Below are 18371 nucleotides of genomic sequence, written 5' to 3'. Positions count from 1 at the left end.
CAACTGCCCAAAGACAGCATTACTCTATTTTTTAAGCATTTTTTTTAATTAGCTTTAAATTTTTATTTTTTTTTAAAGCTAAGTGAGTTCATTGGGGTTTTCACAAAACTACAGAGCAGGAGAAAAATCACAGTAATGTTACATTAAGTGCTAATAATGACATAAAAAAAATATTTTTGTAACATGAAAGTAAATATCTAACTCCAGTTGGTAGAGTTCCAGTCAGCTGTAAATGATATAGTAATGCTGCAGGGTGGTCAGTCAAGAGATGGAGGAGGGAAAGTTCAATTCCCAGATCATAAAGCTAAGGGAAAGCTATAAGCTCATAGAGCTATAGTGTGAAGTATAAACTTTCTTGCAGAAGGTTCAGTTCAAACTCAACTCTTAGGGAAGGCAGTTGGAGCTGACAACACTCATTATCTATTAAGATAAAGTGCCTCGATCTCAGAATAGGATGTTCCTGAAAACCAATGAACCTCTCTCTCCTCCTCCTAGCAACAAAGAGTAAAGGTGCAGATGAAGTTATAGCTAGAGGAATGATATACACATCAACTCCACAGCTGCATCTGGCACAGGACCAGCTTTTGGTCTCTTTCCTGCTGAGAATTTAGATGTGCTTCCCACAGGGACAAATCCAAAGGACTCTCTCTAAACCACATATTAAAGATTGACATCTATAAATTAAAGTTTTCCTCCATTTTCAAACTGTTGCAAGTTAGCTCCCATTTCTTTTTGGCACTTTCACCAAGAAAGATGACTGCATTTCATATACATATATGCACGGCTGGCTCTCAGAGCATGAAATGGGGGTGTTAGATATAACATTGAACAGTGTTAAGGAATAGAGCCATCTGAAAATTTACAATCCTTTGTAGAAACATGAAAAATACTAAATTATACTTTTCTAACAAACTCTTAAAGCTCAACCTGTTGCTGTTTGTTGTCATGGCCAGTTCTCTCCAGTGTGGGCTGACCCTAACAACTTTGCTATTCACATAGTGTTGATTATATAGAGCTGAGTATGTCTTTTGGGAAAGTACAGTCCAAGGAAAGGCTAATTTGTGTCATAAAGTGAGTGAATATCAAGGATGCTGGAGATTCAGCGCTGCTTTCATCAAAGTTGTTCCATCTATCCCAGTAAATCATCCCCTGGTGGAGCAGTTAATTTTACAAGCTGTGTAGAGCCCACACAATGAAGACAGGGTCAGGCTTCTCCAGAAATTATTTGTGGCCAAAGTCACAGAACAGCAATCATAAATTGCATCTTTTCAACATTTCCAATAGGTGTTGGAGAGGGAAAATGTCCAAAAGAGTAATAAGTACCACCAAGAAAGCATGTTTTGAAGCCCTTTAACTATAAACTAGAAAATGAGCAAGAAAAAAAAAAAAAGTCCAAAGCATACACTCAGTCAACTTTAAATATTTTGCTGGTTTTTGAGTGTTTTTATTTCACAATCACTAATCTCAGGTAAGGGAGCAAATGAATTTAACACTTGCATATATATAATAATTGACTTCTGGTTCCTATGACATTGAATTTAATGTCTCAACTATGCTGAAATAGAACTCATCGTAAGGCAATCTTATCTTGAAGGAATAAAAGGGTTGTTTTTATGTATTTTTTGTAGCAAGAAATTTTTATCTACTTTTTCTTGTTTCTTTATGTATTTTTTCTTCTTGTGCTCTTGCAGCAGATGAAATGAACCAAATTGCAAAACAGTACATCAAAATCGTTCTTTTATACTGAATAGTGGTTAACCAAATAGATGCTAAGTTTCACAGTAGCATTATTTAGATTTTATTGATGGAAAAATCCTTGTTCTCATTTAGTGAACAGAAGTTTTGCTATTGACAGTAATGACAGCAGCATTTTACCCTAAAGAACTACGGGGAAAATCCTCTTAACAGAAGCATGAACGTGTTACAGATTGCTTAGAGGCTTGCAGCAATACCATCTAAACTTTGAAAAATAGTGGATTTTTGACCTTTAAAAAAATTAACACAGAATTGACCCATATATTGGGAAGAGATCTATAGATAAGCAGAACTTCACAGGCATTTTGTGCTGCAGGAGAAAAACCTTTCTTCTCAGTAAAGAGAGGAGGAGAAGCAAGGGATGGGAAACTTCCTTTGCTACTCATTTCTAGGTCACTGGCCCTGTAGCCTCAGTTAAAGTGTCATGAACTGCCCTTATGCTACCTATGCTCACTGCAGTCTAACTACAGACCCAAGGTTATCTTATCTTGCAGTCCTGTGTCTTAATTATTTGGCCATTGTTCCATCTTTTGGGGGAACCTAGAGATAAAGTGAAACTCCAGTTCTTCCTAAATGTTCAGTTTTCTGCCTTTCCATCTGTCCTTAACCTTGGAGACTTGATCTGTCTTTATAAGCCAACAAGCAGATTCAGGGATGGATGCTATCTTTTCAACATTACTGGTAGGCCTGACAATTTCTTGTAGCCACAGTCAAGCTGATGTCTATATTGCAGATACTAAATAATTGCAGATACTGTCACTTTGGAAGAGACTACAGTTTCTGCATACATGCATATTAGCTAGCCCAGAAAATACTTCCAGGACAGCCTAGGCATCAGAAAAGGCTGAAAAAGAAAAAAAGAAAAAAAAAATCTAAAGCAGTTAAATATTTCAGCAGTTAGTTACTATTAAGTTCTATCTCTAGCACTACACTGCTGAACAGCAGATCACCAAAACTTGCCAGGTAAATGAACACACTTATTCACACATCCGTATGAATGGCATGCATGGCCAATATTCAAATGTGATACAAATCTGATCATTCCTTTTATAGCACTACGTCTTACATCATTACACCCATGTCATGCAGAAAAGCAACTATCTATGGCAGTACAAAAATCAGTATCTGAGATACATACACAGAGAGAAAGAGATGCTGTGGAACCAATTCAAATATTGCCTAACTTCTCACCCACTGAAAAAGGGAGAGAGAATATGCCTTGGACTTGCACTGCTACCACTCCATCCACACTCTTTGCATAAGCTACAGTATTTCATTGTTTTATTAAAACCAGCCTCATTTTCACAAGCTGATTCCACAGCTTTGGTTTACTCAGTGCAGGCATCTTGTTGGTCACCACAGCAAAAAAAAGAGCACAAAATTCAAAAATAAACTAGTCTTCAGTCCGTGTCATCTCAGCCCTTGTCCTTATTACTGTAACTCTAAAGAGAATATTGATTATGGCAACATAGACCAGCTGAAGAGATGTCTGTGGTACATCCTATACCATTTTTCATGCTTAAACTATTAGCTCATTTTACAGAGCTCACCAAGCAGTCAGGTAGCTGTAAGTTTGGGGATTTTTTTCTTTAGTTGGCTGTACTGGACTGAAACAAGCAAGAAATGTACCATTTCCCATTAAGGAAATGGGACTGAGAAATTTAAGATGAAGTATTATTTCAAAGACAGAACACTTCTTAAAAACAAGTAATTCTTATTTCAACCATGTCTGTTACCTACCCCAAGGCCATCCAAGCAGAGATACGTTCTCAAAATAGTTTAAAAAAACAAAACACATCCTGGAGTGCACAGTAGCCAAGCAGGCATTATTTGACCCTGAACAAAATTAGTCAATGCCTTTGTTGTTATTGATGTGTCTTAACTTACTCTAGCTTAATCAGTTCTGTTTATCATCCTCAATAACTTAAAAACATAGAAAGGGCTTCTGTGAGGTTTAAGTCAGCTGAGAGTAGCCGACAGGTCTTGGACTGTCTTGTTACTCCGGAAAAGAGGTACCATTATAGATGTGTTCCCCCATAATCTGGCTATGAGGTGTAGTTCTAAAACAAGACTTTAGATCCCATTTGCAGGAGTGAAGCTAACACTTGTAAATCTGTGGTTGGAAAAAGGTGTGAATAAATGCTACAATTCTGTACATGAAGGTCATCATTCTTGTTGCACTCAGTGGACCTTCTGTGATTGCTCCATTATCTTTTGATCAGTTGTACTGTCCAAAAAGAAAAGGATTCGGTACCCTAACTGTAGGTCTTTCCTGTGTAGAGTAGAGCAGAAGGACTGTTTCACAAGCTTTACATGTAATGTCCTTATATATTCCCCTTTGTGTCACCTTTTTTCATCACTGCATGGCATGGTTGAACCATCCAGGCTAACCTGTATTTGTGGTCTTGATAATTCTTGCCTAAATCAAAAACCTTGCGATTGCCCAATGAATTGAATTTTATTTTTGTCAGACTACTTGTGACCTCTTGGTCTTTCTCTGAAATTTCAAAACTCACAAAAGACTATTATTCCTAAGATGATTGTCCCTTTGAAGACCTAAAGCTAAGACATACAAGAACATCCCTCCTCTCACAGCAACTGATACTTTCCTTTCTCCATTTCTCTGCACCCATGTTTTCTTTCTTCACTGTGCAAGGTTGTGATTGATTTTAGCATGTTATGAAGTGATCAGTTTAATTGCTGGAAACTAGAACAGAGCTGTAACCTTCACAACTTGAAAATGGCCGAAGCCTTGAACCCTGTTGTTCCTTTCATTGAAAGAATATTCTCTTAGGCCAGTAAATTATTAATGTAGATAAACTAAACTAAACATCAGAGAGGAGAAAAAGGCAAGTGCAAAGACTCCCAAGTCAAATATCACTGTCACCCTGATGGTTTGTACAGACATGCCCATGCCCTGCACCTTTTTATCAGGATTACCTTTAGCACTCCAATTACAGCTGGTGGGTAGCTCAAACCAACCATATTTGATGTTCGTCTGTACATTCTGCCAAGATAAAATAGTTAAATCAACACATAAATAAAATTAAACAAAAACAAACAAACAAAATAAACCAATAAGGCAACACACCATTACAGGAGACCTTGCTCAGCCCAGCAAACCCTAACTGCAATTTGTTTTTTAATTTCTTCTTCTTTCTAACTTGTACACATACTCTCTGTCCCATTCTTATTGTATAGCCTAACTTGGGACGATACACTTCCCAGTATCTCATACCTTGATCACCTGACAGGACATCAGAAGAATCTGTCAATAGCAGATCTTCATCAGAGGGAAATGCTACTCTCAAATAGACAAGATGTTCCTCATTTTCCACTGCAGATAACCACACTGTCCTTGCCGGTCTAGCATGCAAGCTAATCCTGTACTTTAAAAATCATTTATTGTCTGCAATAAATCATCTCCAGTTTGGTACAGCTGCTACTTTTGTCTATTTATTTATTTGTTTATTTATTTATTAAGATTGGTATAAAATCTTTTAGGTGTTCTCTGTGTACATATGAGAGAGAATAAGCCAACAATCAATATCTGCAACTATACTAAGCAAAGCACCAAAGTATGTACTAGATTTTAAACTTGTTTTCAAGCCACACATTTTAATAGGCTTGGTGAATACAGAAACATTGACACGGCTAAAATGCTTTTCCACAGCTCACCCTTTATTGTACTTAAGCAATGCAGAACTAAAAAGAGGTGATGGAAAGCTGTCTTCTCCTTCTGCCAGGACACAGTAGTTTTCTCTTAAGTGATGACTCAGGCAGAGTCCCTCTCCCTTAGCTCAGGAGAGCAACAACCTTCCTCTGGTGCCGTATCACATCTGAATGTTTCCTCTTTAAGGCCACAGTGACTCAGATCAACTGGAAAACAGCCTCCTGCAGCCAGATCTCTGCGGTTCATTTATTTCTTTGTTGAGCAAGTCCCTCCCTGAGAGTGAGGGTTAATTCACAAATAGCCTGTCAAACCTGGGAGAAATCTTTTCCAGAGAGAAATGACAAGTGATGCTGTCCTGTTAGACTTATCACAATTGCTGCCACTCTTAACACATCTACAGTAATTTCTTGCACTTTAAGTAACTTCTTAAATATGTAGGAGGAAGCTCTGTGTATCTGTATGACCTGTGGTATGCTGTCTGATACACCCACCCTCCTACACAGAAAACTGCTAGGCACTCAATGCAATTCTGATAAACAGTGAAAGGGTGCTCTTCAGTGTCATGGAAGTCTCTCCCAGCGCATTCACTCCTGACTTGAATTTTGCTGTAGAGACCTGGGACCTGCTGTCTGAAGTCTCCTGGCTGTTTCACATGCACCAGCCCTCCTTGCTTGAAGGAAGAATGTCAGGGAAGAGAGGTTACTCAATAAGAAAAGGTAAGTGTGGAAATGAGTGGAAATTTAAATGACTATATCAATTTTAGCAGTATGTTCTGATGCAAATCATGACTGAAAAGGCTGAGAGGTCTCAATGGATTTTTTTAAATCCCCTCTAAGCTCCAAATATTTCACGTCAGTCTTGGTCCATACATGTACTATGCAATTCAGGCCAGTAATACTATGATATAGAATTTTCTTTTGTTTCTTAGCAGTTCTTCCTAAGAAATAACCAGACAGCAGAGGTAAACAGGCAAGGAAGGGCCTGGTCTGGGTTTACTGAATTTTAAAAACTTTGACTCCTGACCTAGGGCTATGCAGAGGTGTATATTCTCTGTCAAAATTATTTCAACTGTGCTATTACACCTGTATTATGCTAAGAATTGATCAGAATGTGCTGCTTCAGCAGCACCAGGTTTCCAGGTGATAATCAGATCTGTGTAGAAACATCATTAGAAACTTATTAAAGTATTCTGTATTTAATACTACAGGTGCAACCCGCAGTAACTGGGCAGCTACCAGAACAAAGTAATTACATGCTCCTTTACCTTTCCACAAATATTCCCGCTTGTACTGCATGGACAATACTTCTGAACCGGGGCTTTTCCTCAGTCCTTTTGAGCATCATCCCCATTTGTCGTGTGAAGGTAGAAGCCAACCAGTCCCGGACCTCTGAGGGCACAGAGTCGGACTGGATGTCACTGAGCTCATCTTCTGTGTCCAGTAGTCGCCTAGAAGGGGAAGGAAAATGATGGGTAAGTAGACTGCCTTGGAGAGCATTACATCATCATTCACCAAAAAGAAATGTACATATATTCTACTAAAAGCAGTTGTTAAATGCCTTCAGTTTGTAAGCCCTAATGAAACATATTTCTACAAGTCTTCAACAGGTTGTTTATTCTCTTGTATAGTTAAATGCCAGATTGTGAAACTTACTGCTAGGCTGACAAACAAGAAGTATCAACTTTCTGAAGCACAATGACATAATCATCCACTCACTTCTCATTTTCCTCTCATCAATATTCCTGACCTTTCAGCCCTTCAGATATCATTGACAGTCATGTCTAACTTCCCAGTCCTCTCCTTTCCTATTCTGATCATCTAAGGTGACTCTAGAAGTACATTTAGCACTGGGGAAACAGCACATAAAAAGAAGGGGAACTCCTCTCCAGCGTCTTACCAGTCTACCTCTATCATGACCTGGACTAAAAAAAAAGTAATAATTTCAAAGTCTTGATACAAATGAAAAGATTTAACACTATTCAAACGGAATAGAGGGGTACCAATTTAGAACTTTCCTTAGAAACTTTCAGAAAAAGTGGGAACCAATTATTATGAAAACCTTTCTCTAAGAGAATATATTAAACTTATGATTGCTTTTGATCTTCCTTCTGCCCTGGGAAATGTAAAGAAGCTTTTAGACCAAGGACTGAAGATCTGCTCTCTGTGAAATACAATATTTTAATGATTAAAAACATATTGTCTGTGAGTAATAAATCTTGGCAACAACAACTTTTCCAACTGATGTGTAAATTACAATTTTGTGTTATTGGTACTAGATATAAGATGAATGATGATATCTGTGGTTAACTCACCTAGTTTCATCAATGTATACTGACTCAAGAACAGTTGCAGCATATTCCAAATTCTTCTTTAGGTCTACAACTGAAGCTTCCCCTCTCTCTAACTGCTTTACCAAAGACCGCAACCTGAAAGAGGTTTGAGAGGTTTGAAACAGGTTTGAGAATGAGCATCAGTTCAAAACTGGATCCAGCAAGAGACCTAGAATACATGATAGGCATATGAAAACTTGTGGAAGTCTACAGAGGTTTTTTATTCATATAGAAGAAATCAACAAAAAATACTTTTCACAGATCAGGAACAATGGTGACAGACAAACATCACATTATATTTAGACTCAAATAAGTCACTGAAATATCAAAGTCCCCTACTCATGCTGAAATAAGTTAAAACAGAAATAATTTGGAATTTAGCAGAGGAGCTAAGAGAGGGTTATTTCATTCCAGGCATAATAAAGCAAGTAACATCTTGAGCAGTATCTGTTGGTAAATGTCAGCTATTTATGATGACTGGTTTACACATATGCAAAGGTGTATTTGAGTATATTTAGAAATACTACTGCAGAAACACTACACAAGGTTAAGGAAATACCATAATTTTCATTAGACCACGAAGTCACCTTTAGACCATCCCATCTGTATTAAATAAAATTCATGGAAGTTTCTCTATTAAATAATTACTAGAGGGAAGAGACTTTCTGAAAACAAAAATTTGTGCAGATTCCCTTTTAAAATGTGTTGTTTCTCCTCTATCAAAGACAATTAATATATTTGCACAATTTTCTTTTGTCTCTTCTCCTTCACTCTACTGTGTGCCAAATTAGAAAAAAGGGGGAAAAAAAAAAAAAGAAAAAAAAGAGAACAAAATGTAAAAGTAAAGAGTGAATCTCAATATTTAAAAAAAATCCAAGAAGGTACATTCTTAAAAATTAGAAAAGAAAAAAAAAAAAAAAAAAAAAACACATTCGTTTAAAAAGACCGTGGGATAAAGATTTACCATGTTAAAACATTTTGGTCAGTGTCTTCATCCTCATTAGACAGCAGTTAAATAAACATTGAAGTGTATTTTTAACTGCGTAGCAGAAATCACAAGTTGCAATTTGTCCTGCTCATGATGCAGAAACATAGAAGAGTAGCTGTGTCCTCTAAAATCTGGCTTCAACTTAGCAGACTAGTTTTCTTCAGCTTTTTCTATAGTCCATGGAGTAAGATAAGCTTTTCCACACAGTAATGCAGAGCTCAAGACCAATTTATGTGCCCTAAACTGATTCCTTACTCTCACTTTATTAACCACATTTGGAGCCCAACCTCCTACACTAGCCAGATAAATGAAGTTCTTAACATGAAGTGAATATCTGTATTCGCTTGCTATTACAATACTGCCATGGCGTCAATGATTTCAGGAGAAACCAGTCTCCAATGAGCTTGATTTCATGGAAGAGCTGAGAAGCATCCAGACTGCCTATGTGCACTGCACCAACATCTTCTTCCTCCTGGGTTTCCTTCTTCTCCCCCTATCCTCCTAAACACTGAGGCTGCAGAGAACAAAAATAATAAAAACATCTATGTTTCTCTGGCTAGGTCACATAAACACCACTCCTACTGGCAGTGGTACCACTGACACACAACTATATATTTAGACATATAAAGAATCTCAAAAAAGAGGTGGACCCTTCATCTCTGGGCAGATTATCTCATCTGCTTGTTTGTAGTCAAGAAAGCAGAAGTATTGTTCTGTACTTCATTCCTGATGTGAGAATGGGGATGGAAAGGTCGGGGATGTACAAACATACTCAACACAATTCTTCCCACCTCTGTAAGCCATTAGAGAGCACTCAGCCATACCAGCACATTTCCTCCAATCCTGGAACCCAGCTGAGGTAATCCACAGAGCAACTCCAGCCCCATGGAAGAGGAAACGTGCCTTCGTGCTCTCATACTTCTCTTCTGTGTAACTGCACCACCAGGTATGAGCGGCAATGCTTTTAGAAGGATGAGCAGAGCTGGGAAAGGTTCTCCTCTACCTTTTAGGTCAATAGCTTCCTCAGGCAGCAGCACATGGGGAAGCTGAATGCACCTCCTTCCTAGAGCCAAAACTACTGATCCCTCCTTAGATATTCCCAGCTTTTCTTGCCAATGCAGGAAGGGAGGAAGAGAAAAACAAAAAGCAAGCAAACAAATAAACAAACACACATGCACACACAAAAAAATTCAAAACCAAAAACCAAACCAAACCAAAAAAAAAACACCACAGCTTTCACACCTAAACAGCAAGCAGTGGTTCACATGCCTTCTCTTTCCCTCTTCCCATGTGTGAGGAATCTAGAGATGTAACCCATTAACTTCTTACCAGAAACTGTACACAAGACAAAGGAGTTAATATCGCAGGAGGAACATCATCTTTGCCTCTTCTTGACTTTTATTTCATTGATTTAAGTACCCGGCAGCTCTATGCCACAAGTCAATCAAAATTCATGTTCAGTAATAGCACAGTGAGTAAATGTTGCTTCATGGCACCAACATTCATCACCGAAGATTATGCAGAGTACTGTGTGCATCAATCATTTAGCAAAACAGAAGTACAGTTGTTATAATAAAACCTTGTCACAAGATCAGCTGCTCTTGTGAAAAAAAAAATTGCCTTACCATCCATTATCTATAACTATTTCTGACTCATCGAGTCACAGCAGCTGCTGCCAGTTACCTTTACTAAATAAGAGCCCGGTGATAGTTTGTCCTTAATTCATTTCATGTATCTCAGTTTCATTGAGATAGTCCTAACTGCAATCATAAAGGTAAGGTCAGAGTGTCCCATTGAAGGGCATCCAGGCAAATTTATTAGCTGGAAAATGCAGTTTTGGGGTGACTGAATTCTGGAATTCAATCAAATTCAGCAAACCATTTTAACTGAAATAAAAACATTACAACAAACTTTTCACACATTTTATTTTCAGGATCTTGTGCTAAGGTAGTGGAAACAGAGGGCAAGAGTGATAGGACCCGCGGGAATGGTGTCAAGCTGTGGCAGGAGAGGTTCAGGCTAGACATCAGGAAGAGGTTCTTCACTGAGAGGGTTGTCGCGCACTGGAACGGTCTCCCCAGGGAAGCAGTCACTGCACCAAGCCTGTTGGAGTTTAAGAAGTGTTTGGACTGTGCACTTAGTCACGTGGTCTGAATTTCTGGGTTGACCTGCGTGGTGCTGGGAGTTGGGCTTGATGATCCTTGTGGGTCCCTTCCAACTTGGAATATTCTATGATTCTATAAGATTCTGAGTTCCTGTCTTTGCCTCATACACTAGTCACAGTAGCAAGTGAGTAGGGTTCAGTTACATGCACCACTTCATAGGAAAATGAGTCTTCTGTCGGGCTACTGACTAAAAGAAACATACTGATACAATTATCATAATCAATTCAATGAATCCAAATCATTATTTACTTTGCTTTTACTGTAATTGTCTGAAAATGAAGCATGCTATTTTGCATGAACAAAATGCTTTTTCAACCAAAGCATGTTTTCTTCTGCTTTTAAAGGTTCATTTCAGAGTGATCAAAACCTATATTTTTCTTTTTTTTGTTTTGTTTTGTTTTGTTTTTATCCTTTCAGTAGCAGAACTAAAAATTTCCACAGATCTGCTGGACCTAGTTCCATTGAAGTCCAGGGAGCTAATTGTAGAAGAAGCTGTCAGTTACTGTGAACAAGGAGACCCCAGGCCAGATAGCAGGTATTAGCCATCTCTAATATTAAGCTGTCTTAAGATCATGGCACACGCCACAAGTGTTTCTCAGATTATGGTCATCAGAAAAGCACCTACAGAGAAGTGTTGGCCATACAATATTAGCTCTAAATCCGGTTGTACAATTATGGTAAGATACAGCTAATACCTTTCTTAATGAGATTTCCAAGGGAAGCTGTTCCTCCAGTCCAGAAATTGTCTGTGATGCGTGCCAAATACTATGGAAAAAGTTCGAGAACTGTTTTTCTCTGTACAGTTATTTCACATTTTAGTCCTTGGAATAATCCCTAAAGAGCCCAAAGCAAATCCATGCCCTGTGCAATGCTAAGCATTTTTAACTTCCTCTGATCCAACAGAAAACTCAGGTAAGTGTAAAATTTTGGAAAAGGGGCATAGGCCATTTCCATAACATGGCCTCCCACACTGCCCTTCCAAGGGAAATACCTATATCCATTCACTGTAAAAAGCTCTGAGAGCATCTGCAAATAATGCCAATATACTCAGCCCTGTTTTTACTCTTTTTAATGTTTCTCTAAAATATTTGCTATCCTGCTTAAGACTCAGGGAGATAGAAAGCAAATAGAAACAGCAACTGAACTTAGTCCATGAAAGTTACACAGCTCAAAGACCCAAAACCACTCCAAATCCCCACTGAGAAACAGGAAAAAGTGAAGCTGTTTTTAGAGTATTCTTGAAACAAAATTTCTGAATAACTGCTCCAAGCATTCTCCTTTGTGTTATAAATAAGACTATCTGTGTACAAATATTTATCTACTTAGGTAGAGGGCTTGTGTTTATGCTGTTGATTTTTTTTTTTTTAAATAGCATTACATATCACTCCAGAGAAGATTAACACCACCACAGTCTGGATACTAGTCAACTCCAATTAACATGCAAACCACACGGACTGTCTGAATCCTTGGGGCAAGTTTCTTCAACCAGTGTGAAGTCTACAAAGCTGCATGGCTAGTCTCCACATCTATTTTCAAAGCCTTTAGACTGTGATTCATTGCACATTTTCAACACTACAACTCTATCTCTTCTTCCAAGTATCATTCTTATACCATTGAGCCTGCTGAGAAAAAAGAACGTTGAATGCACATAGAAAGAAAAAAAAAAAACAAACTAGTATAATTACAGATTACCAAGGATGGAATATTTACCTTTGTTTTACTCTTAACATTAATTGCTGGACAGTTTGATATGGACAGCTGAACCTGATTAATATCTCGTTCCAACCATGGCAAGTCATGCTAGGTTTGTAGAAAGCAGAGATTTTTATTATTGCCAGGAAAAGAGAGCAAGGTATTGAACACAGCAATTTGTGTTAGAGTGGGTTAAGTACTTGTCCAAGACAGTGTTTTTTCATCAACAGTCAATAACACCTGGAGATCAAAAGCTATTCACGAGCCACTAGTAAATCTGACACAAGTTTCATGAAGAAAGCCTGCAGTGGAATTTCTTACCAAAACCAACCCATGGCCACACAGCAAAGGGACTCAGCAGAGAAAGGAGAACCCTGGGCTGAAGTGATTTCTGCTTAGTCCTTTGAACACTTGCTCAGAACGGAGATCCCAGAGCTCAGCTGAGGGACTGAAGGAATTATCCTCAAGCAGTAGCTCAGTGGAAGAAAGCACTAATATCCTAGATGCGAAAATCCTCATGAGTGGATTGTTTCCCTGGTTTGTGAGCTCAAAAGCTTGCTACAAATACAGGTTGAAAGAAATTATTCAGAGTTTCTGGTCTCTCATCCGAGGAGAAGAAGGAGCAGAAGGCGTATGTGGTCCATGCCACAGTTAAAACAAAACAAAACAAACAAAAACAAAACATAAAACAAACAAACAAAAAAAAACCACCTTGTATCTTTCTGCAAAATATGAGAATGTTCAAAAAAAATGTAGAAGATTTGAGCAATATCAAAACTTTTCCCACCCTCACTAATGACACAGCTATCTTAAATGAGTTACTGGCTGCCTTCTGCACTAACCTGAGAAAAGATGTGTCATTCTTACTTCCTTTCGAAGATGTACATGGTTCATATGCATAAGCAGAGAAAACCTTTTTGTAACACTTGAAATCATTGTTCACATCAGTTTTGAGCTCTGTCTTGACTTCTGGATGGTGAATGGTAGTTTCCCAAGCAAACTCTTAGTCCTGAGTAAAAAACAACACCCTGCATTGATTTAAAGGAATCCACAGATCACAGATCACAGAATCATCTAGGCTGGAAGAGACCTCCAAGATCACCTAGTCCAACCTCTGACCTAACACTAACAAGTCCTCCCCTAAATCATATCACTAAGCTCTACATCTAAACATCTTTTAAAGACCTCCAGGGATGATAACTCAACCACTTCCCTGGGCAGCCTATTCCAATGCCTAACAACCCTTTCAGTAAAGAAATTTTTCCTAATAGCCAACCTAAACCTCCACTGGCACAACTTTAGCCCATTCCCCCTTGTCCTTTCACCAGGCACGTGGGAGAATAGACCAACCCCCACCTCGCTACAGCCCCCTTTAAGGTACCTATAGAGAGCGATAAGGTCGCCCCTGAGCCTCCTCTTCTCCAGGCTGAACAAGCCCAGCTCCCTCAGCCGCTCCTCGTAAGACTTGTTCTCCAGACCCCTCGCCAGCTTCGTTGCCCTTCTCTGGACTCGCTCGAGCACCTCCATGTCCTTCTTGTAGCGAGGGGCCCAAAACTGAACACAGTACTCGAGGTGCGGCCTTACCAGAGCTGAGTACAGGGGGACAATCACTTCCCTAGTCCTGCTGGCCACACTGCTTCTTATACAAGCCAGGATGCTGTTGGCCTTCTTGGCCACCTGAGCACACTGCTGGCTCATATTCAGCTGACTATCAACCAATACTCCCAGGTCCTTTTCTGCCAGGCAGCTTTCCAACCACTCATCTCTAAAGTCCCTAAAGTCCCATTTGATAGCCTTCAGGCTTCTCTCTGCAATATCAACTCTGCCAGCCTGGACTATCAAAAGAGGATAGTAGTCAGAGGGGCAAACTAGGTTAGGAAGCTTTCTGGCAATGTCCCTGACCCTGGCCCCAGGGCGGCAGCAGACTTCCCTACGGGTAGGGTCAGGTCAACAAATAGGGCCCTCTGTTTCCCTGAGAAGGCAGTCACCTACAACGATCACCCTTCTTTCTTTCTTAGTGGAGGCAATCCTGAGGTGTGGAGTTGACTTCCTCGCCCTAGGCATCCTCCTGGGTAGACTGTTCACCTCATCCTCACCCACCAGTCTCTCAAGCTCCAGGGTCTCAAACCTGTTGTGTATGGGCACCTGAGGAGGCAGGGCTGGTAGGGAGGGGGGTTGCCTGCGACATCCAGTAGGGACCTGTTTCCATTCCTCCTCATCTCCTAGGTCCCCTCCCTCTGCTCGACAGGGCAAGGGGTCCACCCTTGTTTGGGGTGTCTCACCCCGGTGCCTTTCCTTCAAGTCTTGCAGGGAGTTGCTCCACAGGTCTATTTCCCGCTCACACTCCCTGATGGCCCTCAACCTCTCCACCTCCTCCTTGAGCTCTGCCACCAGGCTGACCAGGTCGTCCACCTGCTCACACCTCACACACACGGTGTCTCTGCTGCCCTCAGAGGGCAGCAACAGGCTCAGGGACTCCGTGCATCCAGAGACCTGAACTGCCACATTTTTGAGTGGGCACTCAGTCTGGGTGGCCACAGACTTTCTAAAAAGAGCTCTCCACCTAGTGATGACCATGGCACCTATAGGTAGGCAGCCGGTAGACGAGTTGTTCCTGTGAGCAGGGTGGAACGCTCTGCCCTGCCTGAGCGCGCCCTACCTGCACAAAGTGCCGGGCAAACTGCCACGCCTCGCCCCACTACTGCGACCAGGTGACTAACTGTCACCAGGTTTCAGTGGAATTGGGCATCCTTGTAAAAAGCCTAGCAATTGCATAGGGGATAAGAATGCAAGCTATTACACAGTAATAATCTTGCCATAATTGATCTTAGAAACACACATTTTTCCCCAAAATATTATTAGCATTAACTTTAGTATGGGAGACTATTTACAGCCCTGTTCATCACAGAGGTGCACCAGCAAAAACTGTCACTTGAAATCGATCCCAGTTACAGTAAGACCCTTTGTGAGTTTCCTGTGGAGAGAGAGAACGCCATTTAAATTAGACACTAGCATGGAGCACTTTCAGCTTCAGCAAATCCTTGTCACTCTGACTGGAAGTCTGAATAAGAGGCACCTTCTGCTATCAGTCTGTGTTTATTGTTAGTCAAATTACCCTTATATAATGAAAACTGAAGAGAATGATTTCAAAGACGACTCATTTATGATAACATCCTTTTGATACCCAGCTCAAATTGCTTTAAAAAAATCAAAATAAGTAAATAAAATCACCCACAAGCTTTAGAAATTAACAAAATAGTAATCAGGTTTATTACTGACTAGATCCGATTCCATGAATGCCAGCTTCAGTTTACATACAGAAAAAGCCCAAGGGCTGCTACTACAAGCTGGAAAGACAAAGTCTGCTTAACTGAGAGACAAAACTGTGCCTTCTGATTTATGGTACACATTCCTTTCCCTTCTCTGACAAACTACCTTAATGAACAGTAGGAAAATCATGAATAAGATGAGAAACAGATGTTCACTGTGAATATATAGTGAACTATATTTCTATTCAAGAATTGCTGCATAGAAATAGGTGCACATCTGTTATCTAACTATGATGTTCAAACTTAATAAATCTGATATTCTGGGGATATATCAGAGAGCATATGCTGACCAGCTAAGCAGTGCGCACATAGAAGGTCTGTCAGATGCCTCTGGACTGTATCCAGCTATGGTGTAAAGGAACTGTAAAGAAAATGCACATAGGCTGGATCAACAGAGGATTGGAGGGCAAGTGGAGGGAGGTGATTGTCCCCCTCTGCTCTGACCTTGTAAGGCCCCACTTGGAGTGCTACACCCAGGTCTGGGGCCCCCAGCACGAGAAGGATGTGGGGCTGTTAGAACGAGGCCAGAGGAAAGCCACACAGATGATCAGAGGGCTGGAGCACCTCTCCTCTGAAGACAGGCTGAGAGAGCTGGGGATGGTCAGCCTGAAGAAGAGATGGCTCCGGTGAGACCTCATTGCAGCTTTTCAGTACTTAAATGGAGCAACTTTTTGCTCGGTCAGATAATGACAGGACAAGGGGGAATGGTTTTAAACTAAAAGAGGGCAGATTTAGACCAGATGTTAGCAGGAAATTCTTCACTTGGAGCATGGTAAGGCACTGGAACATGTTGCCCAGAGAAGTTGTGGATGCCCCATCTCTGGAGGTGTTCAAGGTCAGGCTGGATGGGGTCTTGGGCAACCTGATCTAGTGGCATCCCTGCCCATGGCAGGGGCAGGGTTGAAAACAGGTGATCTTTAAGGTCTCTTCCAACCCATTTAACACTGCCCAAAAATATCAAAAGCAGACTGCATGTGGTTACACTTCATAATGAACACCTGCAGTAGCCTCAGTCAACTGGGTTGACAGAAGCCTCCATGATGTGTATTGAAGACCCTTCGATGCTCCATTCAAGTAGCAGGTTGGTGAGACAGGTACAGCACACACAGGAAATCATCAAGGAGCTCACCATGTCTTCTCACAATAGTCAGCAGATATGATTCATTCCACAGTCTGCCACATCTGAGTCTAGGGCTCTACATATATAGCATTTGCGAACTACGCAGGAATAGACACAACCTAGAAAGTCAGCTCCAGCAGGAACCCTTAAAAGACAACAGGAAATACAGTAGTAACTGGCAGCCCACAGCCCAGGGGATTTGTATTAGACTGGACAGTTATCTTTTGCTACTGCTTATGTACAGAAAAATTCAAGTGACAACTTCCAGAGGAAGAAAAAACATATGTTTTCAAGGAACAATCACTGAAACACACAGCATTGTGTTACTGGCATTTCTTATCAAGAGAAATTACAAGCAATTTCCCATTTAATAGTTTTGCCTTCCTCTTACGTCCTAGAATATTCTTCTTCCTTTGAATGCCAAATAAATACATAAATAAATAAAGCAATTAATTTTGTAACATTTAGAAGCATGATAATGTAACAATGTCATGTTTGGTGGAATCAGCAGGGTGGTAATTGGCTTGTTTCAGCTCACCTTAAGTCAAATAAGCTTGTGCCCATATTAGCCAACTATAAGTGAAATCATGCAAAGTTTGTATTTTCCCCTCAGAGGCATCAATTCCTTCACATCTGTACAGGGACAGAAGTTCTATGGCCAAAATATTAATGAATTTTGTCTTACCAGAGGAAGCCAAATTAGACTTACAGCCTAAGCAATTCTGTCCATTCTGTCTTCTGTGTAGAACTGCAGAAACTCTCAGCACTGAGTCCTTTGAATTGTCCTTGTCTCTACCTCCCCGCTACTGAAAACTTCTAAACGGTGTACTCTCTTCTGACATGCAAACACCCTGTCCATTCTTGGGTTCTGACCTTTGGGAACTGAAAGTCATAAAATATAAGCAGTAAAAAGCCTCTCACTATCAAATGTAGACAAAATTGCAATGTCAGATTCTTGGTTATGAGGCCATTAGAAGTACTGGTCATGGGTCTTTTTTCATTAGAGTCAATCACCTCAACCAGCATTAACCTTCTATAGAAATGAGGCACATAGGTTCTCATGGAAGTCACCAGAGAGGCATAGCTATGATGAATCACCTTCAAAAGTTGCCTGTCATATATTATCTTAGGGAAGTGTCCACTGCTTTTAGATGCGCCTTCCTCCACAAATGACAGAAATGAGCTTAAAGATAAGCTTAGGCAGGTATTATAGTTTCAGAGAGCTAAGACGAGGTGAGATAACTCTTTCCATTGAATAAATTGAGACATGAATGGGGGTAAACTTCAGATGTGGGAGAGAAAGGCTGCTATATTCTTTTT

At 40.2% G+C, this 18371-nt stretch overlaps 1 protein-coding gene across 27 annotated transcripts in view; it reads right to left on the bottom strand.

The window, feature by feature from the left end:
- PDE1C (phosphodiesterase 1C) overlaps nucleotides 1-18371 on the bottom strand; it is a 388068-nt gene that overhangs the window by 78432 nt on the left and 291265 nt on the right. For 26 of the 27 annotated variants that reach the window (XM_083822144.1, XM_083822164.1, XM_083822155.1 and 23 more), the window contains 3 exons: nucleotides 7740-7853; nucleotides 6693-6875; nucleotides 4696-4762 (listed from right to left, as the gene is read on the bottom strand). In XM_083822144.1, coding sequence (XP_083678270.1) covers nucleotides 4696-4762; nucleotides 6693-6875; nucleotides 7740-7853 — 364 coding nt within the window. Of the gene's footprint in view, nucleotides 1-4695; nucleotides 4763-6692; nucleotides 6876-7739; nucleotides 7854-13444; nucleotides 13591-18371 lie in introns of those variants that run through there. The other variant, XM_083822163.1, reaches the window with a different exon arrangement.

The sequence above is a fragment of the Anser anser genome, assembly GCF_964211835.1.
Source record: "Anser anser genome assembly, chromosome: 2".
Taxonomy (NCBI): Eukaryota; Metazoa; Chordata; class Aves; order Anseriformes; family Anatidae; genus Anser; species Anser anser.
Note: the sequence above shows the minus strand (reverse complement) of the source record. Positions and strands in the feature narration are given on the sequence as shown.